Source organism: Spea bombifrons, chromosome 3 (genome assembly GCF_027358695.1).
Source record: "Spea bombifrons isolate aSpeBom1 chromosome 3, aSpeBom1.2.pri, whole genome shotgun sequence".
Taxonomy (NCBI): domain Eukaryota; kingdom Metazoa; phylum Chordata; class Amphibia; order Anura; family Pelobatidae; genus Spea; species Spea bombifrons.
In genome coordinates this window covers 29666331-29680518 of record NC_071089.1, presented here as the reverse complement: position 1 = coordinate 29680518, position 14188 = coordinate 29666331, and the positions used below count along the sequence as shown (strand labels likewise).

The 14188-nt window shown below is 39.9% G+C and overlaps 1 protein-coding gene across 2 annotated transcripts in view; it reads left to right on the top strand.

The window, feature by feature from the left end:
* The window catches only part of BIRC6 (baculoviral IAP repeat containing 6), a 116376-nt gene that overhangs the window by 42447 nt on the left and 59741 nt on the right, over positions 1-14188 (top strand). For both annotated transcript variants that reach the window (XM_053461190.1, XM_053461189.1), the window contains exons 33-54: positions 28-155; positions 405-536; positions 1134-1349; positions 2086-2269; positions 2997-3155; positions 4021-4154; positions 4749-4902; positions 5353-5469; positions 5559-5713; positions 5915-6041; positions 6921-7031; positions 8934-9067; positions 9167-9294; positions 9591-10153; positions 10316-10491; positions 10923-11019; positions 11227-11421; positions 11573-11773; positions 12178-12457; positions 13069-13325; positions 13606-13714; positions 13868-14089. In XM_053461190.1, coding sequence (XP_053317165.1) covers positions 28-155; positions 405-536; positions 1134-1349; positions 2086-2269; positions 2997-3155; positions 4021-4154; positions 4749-4902; positions 5353-5469; positions 5559-5713; positions 5915-6041; positions 6921-7031; positions 8934-9067; positions 9167-9294; positions 9591-10153; positions 10316-10491; positions 10923-11019; positions 11227-11421; positions 11573-11773; positions 12178-12457; positions 13069-13325; positions 13606-13714; positions 13868-14089 — 3979 coding nt within the window. The remainder of the gene's footprint in view (positions 1-27; positions 156-404; positions 537-1133; positions 1350-2085; positions 2270-2996; positions 3156-4020; positions 4155-4748; positions 4903-5352; positions 5470-5558; positions 5714-5914; positions 6042-6920; positions 7032-8933; positions 9068-9166; positions 9295-9590; positions 10154-10315; positions 10492-10922; positions 11020-11226; positions 11422-11572; positions 11774-12177; positions 12458-13068; positions 13326-13605; positions 13715-13867; positions 14090-14188) is intronic.

Below are 14188 nucleotides of genomic sequence, written 5' to 3'. Positions count from 1 at the left end.
AATGCATCATTGTTGTTCTCCTTGCAGGTAACCAATGGAGTTTCATCAACAACAGCCTGCATACACAGAGCCTTAACAGATCGACCAAAGGCAACAGCAGCTTGGACAGGCTGTACTCCAGGAAGATAAGAAAGCAGCTTGTCCATCACAAGCAGGTAATCTGTATGGTGTGGAGTAAATTTACCCCTATTGCCCATGCAAACAAAAGCATGGGGTTATAAATCTGCAGTCATAGGTGGGAAGTATTTAGACATCGAGAGTAATAGGGATGGTTTTCAATGTTAATATTATTTAGTTGCAAGGTACAAGGAACGGTTTCTTGAATCATTAACATTTTATCGGACCTCCCACTACCAATAGTAGGGGGTTATTTTTTTCATTTAATAAATTAACTTTCTTTCTAGCAACTCAATCTACTAAAGGCAAAACAGAAGGCTTTAGTAGAGCAAATTGAAAAGGAAAAGATACAGAGCAACAAGGGATCCTCATATAAGCTGTTGGTTGAACAAGCAAAGCTAAAGCAAGCAACGTCCAAGGTGAGATCGTAGGATCACCGCAAATGTAATTTGTTCACATTTAAAGTCTGTTTCGTTATACAACAGCCATCGTCTAAACGTATGGTTTTACCTCAAAGATCAGTGGATCACGTGTAGATGATAATTGTGTGCTCGTGTGTGTGAACTGTTTTGGTATGCTGGTCGTTTCTAGATGACGGGTTTATCTCGGGGGCAGTGGGGGGGGGCGGCTCATCAGTAGTTCATGGTTTATGGAAATCACTTTTGTTCAAGATTAGTCTTAGTATTGGTAGCTGCTTTAGAATCACCTTTTTATGGCCCACATTTAAAATGTGTGTATCTGACAATGTTTATTTAAATAAGAATTATTATTGTTTTATATAGCGCCATCAAATTCCGTAGCGCTGTACAATGGGATATTATGTTACTGCCTGGACACATGCATTTGTTGTGCCACGTTTTTATGTATTACGATCAATTTTAATAATTCTAATGAAATTGCAATTAAAATAGAAGGGTAAACTACTAATACGGCGGGTTTTTTTTTTCTTTCATAGTTTGTAGTATTATTGCCATGTTTTTCATTCAAAAGATGGTTAATAACTGCTTTCTCTTCAGCACTTTAAGGACCTGATACGTTTGCGTCGTACAGCAGAATGGCCTCGCTCTGCTCAGGATACAGAAATATCTGCAACCAAAGAGAGTTCAGAAGTGGAACCTCTTCCTTTTACGCTGGCGCATGAACGCTGCATTTCTGTTGTGCAGAAACTTGCCCTCTTCCTCTTATCAATGGACTTCACCTGCCACGCCGACTTACTTCTGTTTGTTTGCAAGGTACCACCTCTTATTTTCATTATTATTTTTCCCCTTCCCCCCCCCAACTATTAACCACAGATGACAACATGAACCCGGCCTAAAGAATCATAGAGCTGCTGTTGAAAGCCCAGCTTCTTACTATTTTGCTTGAATTCATAATATTGCACATGTGCGACAGAGATACTCCTTTTCCCTTTGAAGTAAAATATAATATTGCAATATCACAATGTGTTCTTTTCTTTATTACAGTTAAACTAGTTTTAGAGTTCTTAACTTTTTTAAACACAATGATGCCCATTATTATGTTGAAAATAAAGTTTTCAAGCTCAAATCAGAACAAGAACTTTTTCCTTTTTTTGCTGAGGCTTATATATCATAAGTCATATGATAGCATTTTGAAAAAATTGTACAGTCTACATTGCAGCAGGAATATTTATGTATAGATATATATATATGTATGAAAATATGCTACCTAGTGAATATGTTGCATAAGATGCATATCGGAGGACTTTTCATCCATGTGTTTGTGATGAAAAATTACCCCCCCTTAGATGAGGGTTCTACAGCCTCTGATTTTAGTGTTTTACATTTAAAAAAGTATGTCCCACAAATTGGAAAGTTACTTATATTGCTATTAACTTTTGCTGTTACCCTCCATTACAGGATTCTGAGAGAATTTGTCCAGAATCCCATCAGATGTTTTTATAGTACGCTGCATGTATAAAAATTAATTTATTTTCCCCTAATTTATCAGGTGCTCGCTAGAATAGCAAATGCCACACGTCCAACAATACATTTGTGTGAAGTTGTGAATGAACAGCAGCTGGAAAGACTTCTGTTACTTCTGGTTGGAACGGACTTCAACAGAGGAGACATCTCCTGGGGTGGAGCGTGGGCTCAGTATTCTCTTACCTGCATGCTCCAAGATATCTTAGCAGGTATGTGTCGTTTTTATTTTTAGTATTATATCATTATATATCATATTATCATTCAGAAACCTCTTCCTGCCTAGTTTGGCAGGTCCAAGTGGCAGCATTGTCTCTGCTGCAGATCAAGGGCGCAGATTGTCCTCTTGGTCAGTGGGGCTCCTTGATGTGCCACTGCGCTGTTGTCCGGTTGCAAGGGAGTTCTGTGTTCTCCCCAACCATCCCTCTTACACAATGGAGGCTCTACCCAGTCAGCACAGCCTCAATACACTGGTTTAAGAGGCTTATAGCAGCACCCAATGTAAATACATCACTGTTAGTGAATAGTATTTTTTTTCTTCTCCCAAGTAAATTTATGTGCCAAAGTGTGTATTTAGACTTCTTGGAGTAGAAGCTCCGTCAAAATGTTTACTTGCTTTACAAAGCAAAAGTAAAATAGTGATTATCCTGCATGTAATCATTACTGTCTCTTTTATTCAAAGAAAATCTTCAAATTTTTTAAAACTTAATATTGCGATATACACAGAATTCAAATGTGTAGTCATCCATGGAGGATCAATAAAGAAGCTGTGCCGGATGTCGTTGCAGACATATATATGAGCAGTCATTGGGACAAATCTTTAGATGGCGTGTCAGAGAGCGTGTTCTTTAAACCAACACGTCCAAAAGTCATTCTGTTTCCTTTTATCGATGTGGTCCATTAAGCGGTAGTAACGGACGACTTTCTTTCTGTTTTCAGGGGAGCTGCTGGCACCTATAGCCACGGAAGCGTTAGATGATGGAGCGATGGGAGACGAGGCAGCCGCCTCAGTCGCAGACTCTGATGATGTCCTCCAACAGGCCTCCTTTTTACCATTAGTGGAAGCTGTTGATGAGCCTTTGACACCGGACATCACAGGTAAGTTATCCATGAGATATCAACATTCAGCCGATGTGGAACAATGGACCCATTTGTGTTTTATTTTTTTTTAATTAATTGTAAATAAGCATTTGAGGGAAATGTTAAATACCGCTCATGCTAAGGCCTGAATTCAAGGTGTATTATATGTAACGAGATGCAGACGTACTTCCATATTCCAGTGTCCAGAAAATATTATTTCCGCAGTTACAGTATGTTATGTCTTTATATGCAGATTTTTAGACTTGTCCATTTTTCCTCTCCTCGTACATTTCTTTCTGTATCAAATTATTATTCATTGAGTTATATAGCATGCCATGTAATAAGGCCATTAAATATAGTACAAAGGAAGGTTAAGGTAATCACAGTATTATATGCAGTCATCTTTAGGTGCTTTCGTTGTTACGGATTATGTATACATGTTAATTTCCATATATTTATATTCTGTTAGTAATTTACACTCCCTAGCCTTAAAAGTGCCTAAGGGATGAGCAACACTGTGCTTTATAATGCATTACAATAATCCCCTGGTGTTAAAAGGATTAATTACCTTAATCAACATGGCTAATAAGACTTTTTAACTTAAGTGGTCTTAGGATATGTACGTTATATAGAATCTTACAGTTGGGGACCTTTAACTTCTCATGTTTCCAGTATATGACTTCTGAATGATGTTCCTTGTCATTAAGTATGACCACAATGATGGCCGCTGTGTTTGAAGACTGTGTGTAGGGTAGTTAGGAGTTTGTACGATCAGTTTGAAAACACAGCCTTAAAATTGCCCAGTCGTTATCAGCATGGCCTGGGCGCTTAGATGGCAGGCACCTTTGCTCGGCAGTATTAAAGCTGTTTTCATCACCCAAAGGTGCTCCTCCTTTATCATCTTTGGATAAAGATAAAGAAATTGACCTTGAATTACTGCAAGACCTGATGGAAGTTGATATTGATCCTTTAGATATTGATTTGGAAAAAGATCCCCTCGCAGCCAAAGTCTTCAAGGTACGGCACTTGTGTTTTCTTGGTTTTATTATTACATCTCCATGGTTTTGTTTGTGTTACCAAATTCAGCTCATCATGACTCACCAAACAGAAGCGTAATGGTTTCCAGTTACTGCCAACATATGGCCATATTGTACACCAATGAACTGTAGAGAAATCCCTGTTATAAGCAACTTATCATACATTCAATATAAAAGATGCACCTCCTACAGTTCCTCAAAGATGTTTGGTTTCTTTTTAACATAATTATACCATGGTTTTCCATGTCTGTAATGTCCATCATTTGTAATCTTGATCGTTTTTTGTATAACTGTTATGATCTGAAATAATCAAGTGTCATTTGATGGGAACACCTATGGAAATCGATTTCAAGTCTGTGTTAAGTGCAGCAACCTTTCACTTTTCTTTCTAAATTATATGTATGGTTTGCCCTGTGCCATGTATAGCACACCATCAAAAATCACATTACTTCGTATAGCCTAAATATTGTGTTAACATAAGAGTTGCATTTAAAACTTGTTTTCATTTTAAACGTATATTATTGAAGTCTGTCTTATGTGTTTTTTTGTTTCCTTTCTTTCCATCAAACCAAAGCCTATTAGCAGCACTTGGTATGACTACTGGGGTGCCGATTATGGTACCTACAACTATAACCCATACATCGGAGGTGTTGGTATACCTGTTGCAAAGCCACCTGCTACTACTGAAAAAAATGGTACGCAAACAGTTACCATATCGGTGTCTCAGGGTGAGTGCTCTTTTCTAATAAGATTTACTTTTTATCATTATCATAGTAGTAATTGTACTAAACAGCATTTTGTTCAAGCAAATAATTTTCTATACATATCTTGTGTGTGATAATTTCAGATCTCTCAAAGACATACTCTTAGAGCATGAAGGGAAATTATTTTTTGAACTCTTACAAACTTACTAGTCTGTCCATGAAGGGCCAAAATGAGCTCTAAATTCCCATGAATGTTCATCTCAAGGTACTCAACTGTAGCTTCCCAAGGTCATCCTAAACTAGCCAAGAGTCACTTGTTCTAAGACAGCGAGTCCCCTTAATGTTTGAGAGCACGGTTTGTAGCTGCTAGCGGTCATCCTCCAGGACATAAGGGTTTTTTTGTTGTCAGACTGGTATCTTTCCACACTTGATGATCACGTTCCTCGTTTTTTTCTTTTCTTCATCGATTTTCAGCTCTAGATGCCCGTTTGGAAGTTGGACTTGAACAGCAGGCAGAGCTCATGTTGAAAATGATGTCCACCCTTGAAGCTGACTCCATTCTACAAGCTTTAACCAACTCATCACCAACATGTATGTATAGTGGTAAAATACCGTTGGCCTATGTTCAGATTTTTTTTTTTATTCTGAAGCCAATTCTATGGTGGATTATGTTTTTCCAGTGTCACAGGCTTCCAGCGGGACAGATGATTCTCTGCTACGAGGGCTCAACGCAGCTGGTCAGTCGAACCAGCTGATCGTTCAGTCGTCTTCCATACCCATGCTGAGTGCCTGCTTCAACAAGCTCTTCTCAATGCTGCAAGTGCACCACGTTCAGGTTAGTGTCTGTACTTCCACAGTGAGTCATGTCAACCCTGTGATGGTGGTTAATTGTTAAAGATAAACTAGTCTGTATAAACGTCACCTGGCACAATCCAAAAAGCTTACAGCTGTAATGATGATGGAAAAACCTTTGTGTGTGGTTACTTTGGGCGTCTGTTTAGCTACGTCTATATATTTCTATTCTTTCTCTTTGTAGCTTGAGTCCCTCCTGCAGTTATGGCTCACATTGAGCCTGAATTCTAGCTCGTGTGGAGGCAAGGAGAACGGAGGTGATCTGTTCTTGTATAATGCTAACAGGGTACCGGTCATCTCACTCAACCAAGGTAACTTGTTTTTCAATCCATCGCCTAGATTACAGTTCACTACCTACGTGAGCTTTTTACCGTATTTGGTTTTATGGACACTTGAACAAGATGAATAAAATGTCTTGGTACCAAAAGCACCCCTACCACAATTATAATATACCGTATACATGTGTGTGGGTCCTTTTTATGAATGGGAGGTGATTGAATTGTGGTTGTGCCTAAAAGCTTCAACATAAACCTAAGTAGGTTGAGATGAAAGTTTTCAAGATAATTCTCAACACAGATTTAACTATTCAGCTTGTATTGTAATATTTTGTTTTCTGGTCGTTTTGTGATGTTGTGCCAATTACACCACACAATTAGCTGTGTCTATGCTAGCAATCTAGCACATGCTAGCAATCTAGCACATGCTAGCAATCTAGCACATGCTAGACATCCAATGAGCGGCATAATGTGCAGATATCCAATTCTTACTGTGTTAGGGACCTGTCTCCTTTTAGCCACACAAGGTGTGGAAAGGCTAATTTATGATCATTCCCTTCTAATCACCTCTATAAACAGCACAGGGTTTGATTGTCGCATAGTGATGTAAGGGAGATCTGGATAAAACATGTAATTATGTACTTTAGGCAAATGGTGGATTTCATACCCCTTTTTCCCATCTTCAGTGAACGCCTATGATTGGGCTGCCGTTAGCTCTATTACTTTTACATTTTACTTATAGCAGATGGTGTGGTACTATTACTTCTTTAATAACATAGAAACAGAATTTATTTGCAGATAAAAAACATTCGGCCAAGACTCGAATCTTAATCGTTCCTTGGTCTTGTTTTTAGATTCAGTATGGCTTAATGCCTATCCCATGCATGTTTAATAATATATACCTTTTTGTTTCAGCCTCCATAACAAGCTTTTTAACCGTCCTGGCCTGGCATCCAAATACTTTGCTGCGGACATGGTGCCTTGTTCTTCACAGCCTCACACTGATGACAAACATGCAACTTAACTGTGAGTGACTACATTTCTTTTCTACACTGGCTCACAAAAGTGGTTGTGATGTAAAAGAAAATGCCAATCTGTCATAAGTATTAAGCAGCTCCATATGGCCCTTTCTGGTCTAAGGGGATCCTCTCTAAGGCAAAAGGAGGGGGCGCTATAAAATGTAACACACATTCCTCTTAAAATTATATCACTGCTGTGTTATATTCTTTTAAGAACATGTTGTGATCTTAAATAATTGCATCTTGTAGTTCATGCTGGAGGATGAGGGTGAGGTTTCTGAAGAGGCCTTCTTTTTCCCAGTTGAGGAAGTTAGTCTTTTAGGGGTCTGATCTGCCTTGGACATGGCTGAGGTGATGGAAGACAGCAGGGTTACATAAAACTTTTCACAGTGCATGATGTGCTGTCTCATATGATCATGGATGAATGGATGTACCCCGAGAAGAAATTTTGTATGCCCAGGGTACTAGGAAGATGTTTCCTTTCAGAAAAGAGTCTGAGCTTGGGGAGGTCCATAAAGTTGATGCTGCAGTTGCTAAAGCCTTCGGTTGTGCAACCCTACCCTTGGAGGATTCTTCACATCTTCCAGGCCTTATGGATCGGAAGGCTGAAAGGGAAATTTGAGGCAGCGGCTACAATCCACGTCCAGGTATAGCTTCTGCCTCTGTTGAAAGAGCTATGAAGATTTGGCTCCAACAGACTGAGGAAGACCTGCTCACTGGGGTGCACCCAAATGAAGTAGACAAGAGCCTGGCATCTGTTCATTCTACAGTAGACAGAAGGGCTATCTGGTTGAAGCACTGGTCTGCAGATACTGCATCATGTCACCTGGCATCTGTTTTTCTTCCCTCCATTATAGCAAAGATGGTCAGTCTTATCACTCCAGAATGGCCACGGAAGATACGATTTTACAACTTTTTCCAAATGGCCAGTGACCACATTAGGTCTTCTCCATCAGGGACCAATCCTACACCTTAATCCTCAGTCCTCAGAGACACCAGACTGACAGGACATCCTTGGGTGAGCTGTCAATCTACAGCCCAGGCCCTTAATTTAGTTTTGAATAAGACCTCCTCCATTTGAAGCACTACAAGACACACCCTTGTACTTTCTGACCCTAAAAATTACCATCACCTCCGCTAGAAGAGTCAGCTAAGCGACTGGCATTGTCTACTTTTTTGTTTTCCATTTGGACAGGGTGGTCCTTTAGCTTCCTCCAGAATTCAAACCTGAGGTTGTTGTCAAGCAGGAACGTTGTCTTCACACTCTAGGTGTCAAGAGGTTCTTGTTCATATAGTAATCTAAGACTTTCTTGGAGACATTTTGCTGGCTTTTTTTTCACCTTCTCTGGTCCCATGGTAACCCACTAAAGTCTCTAAACCCACCATTGCTTTGATGAATTACTCAAGCTATTTGGGAGTGCTACAAATCAACAGGCAAAGATTTACCTTCCAATTTGAAAGCTCATTTGTAGTTTGCAAGAATCTGCACACCTTCTTTGGCAGACCAGTCCTAGAAGCGCTTGTTTCCAGGATCCCCATCCTCTGTTTGTTACATCTCACCTGCGCTGCCAAAGATGACATGGAAATTGTGAGTTCTCACTCACAATTCGTTTTCCTTGTCTATCCTTTTGGCAGCACATATTTAGTGGGCCTTTTGTATTACAATTGGGTATGTGTGTAAGTGGGTCTGCTCTTTATGCCGTACCTCCGATGAGACTATATCACCTGTGCTGTCAAAGGCTAGACAAGGATAAAGGAATTCCCAGGTAATTCACGATTTCTAGATTGTATATATTTTTTTTTTTTTTAAAATGCAAGCAAAATTCCCTATGTTTATATCACTTTTTGTAATACATTTTAAAGTGAACTGCGAGAAATTATTATGGTTTATTTTATTAATTTTTTGTAGGTGGATCCAATAGTACCATCGGAACTCAGGAAAATACTGCCCAACTCCTTGGATCTGACCCAAACCTCCTCCATGTACTGGTAAAATTCCTCTCAGGAACGAACCCTCACGGGACCAATCAGCATAGTCCCCAGGTACGCAATCAGCTCTATTTGTGCCTGCCATATGTGGTTGCCACTGGAAGGGTTAAGCCTATCTCAAAAAGTAATACTTTAATAATTTTGTTTGTATAGGTTGGTCCAACAGCCACTCAGGCCATGCAAGAGTTCCTGACGCGGTTGCAAGTCCATCTGTCATCTACCTGCCCTCAGATGTTTAGTGAATTTTTATTGAAGCTGATACATATTCTTTCAACAGAAAGGTATCCACTGAATTCTAGCATTTTTATTGACTCGTATTGTAAAACTCCCCCCTAACATTATGTCTGAGGTGAATAGTATATTGAATGGTCATATTTGAGACACTCAAGGCCCAGTAATCTCAATAGTACATATTTCAATGTTTTTTTTTCTGTGAATAGCCATAATTGTGTAATTACAATTTCAGATGGATGTTCCATAGCCTGTAATTTACAAAGTGTTCTTCAGCCTTCTAACTACTATGTTAAAGAAATGTGAGCAATAACATGTTTTTTTTTTCTCTTGTCCATTACCTCAGGGGTGCTTTCCAAACAGGTCAGGGACCTCTGGATGCACAAGTAAAGCTTCTGGAGTTCACGTTGGAGCAAAACTTTGAGGTGGTCTCCGTCAGCACAATCTCGGCAGTTATTGAGTCTGTTACGTTTTTAGTACATCACTACATCACATGCTCTGACAAAGTGGTGTCTCGCAGTGGATCTGATAGCTCTGTTGGCGCAAGAGCCTGTTTCGGAGGACTCTTTGCAAATATTATTCGACCGGGGGACGCCAAGGCCGTGTGTGGAGAAATGACACGGGACCAGTTAATGTTTGACTTGCTTAAGCTTGTGAACATCTTGGTTCAGCTTCCCCTTTCAAGCAACAAGGAATTTAGCGCCCGTGCGCCTGTCGTCACCAGCACGACGGACAGTGTTTCCGATGAGGAGAAAGTGTATGGAGGGAAGGATTCCAGCAGCGGTGCTTCATCGACACAAAATTCTACTGCGTACGTTGCTGATCTGGTGCTAGCAAACCAGCAAATTATGAGCCAAATTCTTTCTGCCCTGGGCCAGTGTAACAGCAGCGCAATGGCCATGATTATTGGTGAGTTTTATTTTGCGAAGGGATGTTTGGTAGCGAGTTGTGGAACCATTTTTGATCTCTCATTAGCTTTTAATATCTGCTTCCCTTTTATTAGCAGTCATCTGTCATCTTTTGAATAATTTCTGGTATGGTATGCAATAGTTTCTTCATTTCTTTCCATAGGTGCGAGTGGTTTACATTTAACTAAACATGAGAATTTTCATGGAGGCCTTGATGCCATTTCTGTAGGCGATGGCTTGTTCACCATTTTAACCACGCTTAGCAAAAAGGCATCCACGGTGCAAGTGATGCTTCAGCCAATACTGACCTACATGGCATGTGGATACATGGGCAGACAGGTAAGCCATCTTCAGCATTAAAAAGATTTGCGGAACGCAGAAGAACATCTGGTAGTTGGGGCTGCTGATTTTCATCATCTTGATGGCAACATCTAGAAACTATACATTAATCAGTACTTTCAGTGTAAATCGCACTTGCTTTATCACCCGTTAAAAAATGTCATCTTACCGTCGTTGGCGGGTGCTACGATTTGGCTTAGGAAATGTGTGACCTGATTAAAAACTTTCTGATTTTAGGAAGTATAAGTTGGCTGGTAAAACCTTTGCGGTAATTGGGAATGTTGAATTTCTACAGCCAGTAACTGTGTCAACCTATTGCTAAAGATGTAGATTAAACAATAAGTAAAACCCTTTAGTTTTTTTTCCAGCAGTGAGCATATAGAAAACCTTTTTAGTTCATTATTTATATGCTATATTTCCCCTTTATTTAGGGCTCACTATCCACATGCCAGCTATCGGAGCCATTACTCTGGTTTATTCTAAGGGTTCTGGACACAAGTGATGCCTTGAAAGCTTTTCATGAAATGGGTAAGAAATGATGGCTAAAATATCTATGTGTCATAAGCTTAAAGTAATTGTATTTAGAAGATGCATTTGTAACGGTTGCCCCACTAAGTTTTGCCATGGGAAGCCATTCCCTTCTTTGTTATGGTAGCCTTCTTAGAAGACATACATGGATATCTGACATGTTTGTGGTTGTTTTCTTTTAAAATGTCTTTTTCCTGTTCATTTTAGGAGGCGTTCAGCTTATTTGCAACAACATGGTAACCAGCACGAGGGCCATTGTTAACACTGCTAGGAGCATGGTGTCGACAATCATGAAATTCCTCGACTCTGGTCCCAGCAAGACAACCGATAGCAGTTTGAAAGCAAGAGTACTTTCGTCTGAACCCGACAACGCAGAGGGCATCCACAACTTTGCTCCTCTAGGTCTGTCATTCTGTACCTTATCCAAGTACAGATAGTGGTGGCTACGCTGAGCATTGTTTTATGCATGATGTATTTTTCAACTGTTTTTGTGTCGTTCTTGCTTATTTTTCTTTAGTTCCATTAATTTATGTGATATGTTTTGCCTCTGTAGGCACAATCACATCTAGTAGTCCTACTGCGCAGCCTGCTGAAGTCTTACTCCAGGCCACTCCACCCCATAGGAGAGCAAGGTCTGCTGCGTGGTCCTACATCTTCCTACCAGAAGAGGCCTGGTGTGATCTTACTATCCATCTGCCAGCAGCCGTATTGTTAAAAGAGATCCACATTCAGCCTCACCTTGCATCTCTTGCCAGTAAGTAGTCCCAAATGATTGGTATGATTTTTAAAATATTCTTCTGGTCTCTAGATTGTAAGAATTGCGAGCAGGGCTCTCTCCACCGAATGTATCGGTTTGTCTTAGTCTGTCAATTCTTGTCTTGTCATATCCCTTGAATTTATGTATTGTATTAAGCGCTGCGTAAACTGTTGCCGCTATGTAAATAAGATAATAATAATATTTAGATTTATTTTAAGTCTGAATGGTGATGTAAACATTTGTGATAATGAGGGACGCCACTAGTTTCTGAACTACCATGCTTTTATTACCAGTTATATCAGTCAGGCAAATATCCATTAGGCTGCAGAAGTATTTATTATCATACCCTTGCTCTGTTGATGTTCCAGACCTTCATTTGCTCTCCTGTGTTACTATTTTAGCGTGTCCTTCTTCGGTTTCTGTGGAAATAAGTGCAGACGGGGTGAACATGCTGCCGTTATCTACCCCAATTATCACCAGCGGACTCACCTACATAAAAATTCAGCTTGTTAAAGCTGAAGTGGCTTCCGCCGTCTGCCTGAGACTTCACCGTCCCCGTGATGCAAGCACCCTCGGCTTGTCGCAGATAAAATTACTAGGCCTCACTGCGTTCGGAAACACATCTTCAGCAACTGTCAATAACCCCTTCCTTCCATCGGAGGATCAAGTCTCTAAAACCAGGTGAAAAAAAACTAACAAACTATATTTACAAAATCCAGGGTGACCATAAAATCTGACTGCAAATAGCATCTGTTGGTGAGACTGACTTTTTTTTACTCTCCGCAATCTGGTGGTAAATCATGAGAACTTTAATTTGCACAAGGAAATGCAAAATTTACTGTAAATATCACTTCAACCCATCTAGTCTGCCCATTTTTTCTCTACTTGATGACTGTCAGTTTGACCTACTGCCCCCGAACTGCAATATTCTAAAGGAAGTTTGTTGCATAAAAGCTTATCTTTATTTTCATGTCATTTCTGAATGATTATATGTCAAAATATGTGATCGCAACAGTTTCAGGGGAAAGCTGAGTGAGTGTATGAGTGTGTATTATGTCAGTTTTTTTCTTAAATTTTTTAAACCTTTTGGTTTCGTGGTGATGCTGTTATACCGACCCCCCCCCCATAAAACATCATCATTTTGTCCGTCGTATATTTGGAAAAGATAATGCCACTTAAAATGGTCTGCTGCTTGGGAATACTGAACTCTCGGATCTATTTTCTTCCTCCAGTCACTAATTATTTCTCATGTGTTAGCATGTACTGTATGTAAAAGTCCATCTCTGTTCTAGCATTGGCTGGCTAAGGCTGTTGCATCACTGCCTCACTCATATCAGCGAATTGGAAGCAATGATGGCAAGTGCGGCCGCCCCCACAGCCAATCTGCTGCAGACCTGCGCTGCCTTGTTGATGTCGCCATATTGTGGGATGCACTCGCCCAACATTGAGGCCGTACTGGTGAAGATTGGGCTCCAGTCTACGAGAATTGGCCTCCGGCTTATTGACATATTACTTCGCAACTGTGCAGCATCTGGAAGTGACCCTGCTGGTAAGATGTCATGTCTTTAGGAATGCGAGTGATAAAGCGTGTGCTTATGGCTTCATAGATTCATGTGTTAACTGTTTCATATGTGTTGTGATTTTGGTTTTTAAAAATGTATTCAAACTAATAGGAGACAAGAAGCTACTGATATAAGGAACTGGAAAGTGTGTTTTTGAGAAGACATCAACTGATCATCTGTAGCAGAGCAATTTATGAAATTATTTTTTATCTTGCCTTGACAGTCGCTCATATAATAAAAATAATTTATAAACTTTTTTTTTAACAGATTTGAATAGCCCTCTTCTTTTTGGAAGGCTTAATGGCCTGTCTTCAGATTCCACAATAGATATCCTGTATCAGCTTGGAACAACTCAAGACCCCGGAACCAAGGATAGGTACGTTCATTCATTTGCTTCTTGACTCTATAATATACAGCTAGCTTTCATTGAAGCTTTAAAATAAGAGCTTAATTTTGACTGTATTAATGCAAAGGTTTTACATGTCGTGTTTACTTCTGACAATTAACATTTCTTCGTTTTGTCCTGTAGGATCCAGGCTTTGTTAAAGTGGGTCAGTGATTCTGCTCAAGTGGCCTCGTTAAAAAGAAGTGCTCGGAACACCTACATTTCTCCAAACAGCTCTCCCAGGGAATTTGGTCTCTTGATGCCATCTCCTTCTCATTTGCACTGTGTAGCTGCCATTTTGTGGCACAGCTATGAGCTTCCTGTAGACTACGACTTACCGGGGTTGCTCAGCAGAGATCTTTTTGAGTAAGTAGACACGGGAAAAAAAAATGCGGAGAATCAACCACCATTATAACATAAAAACTGGTGTATGGTGTTTCATACTGGTTAACTCATAAAACATGC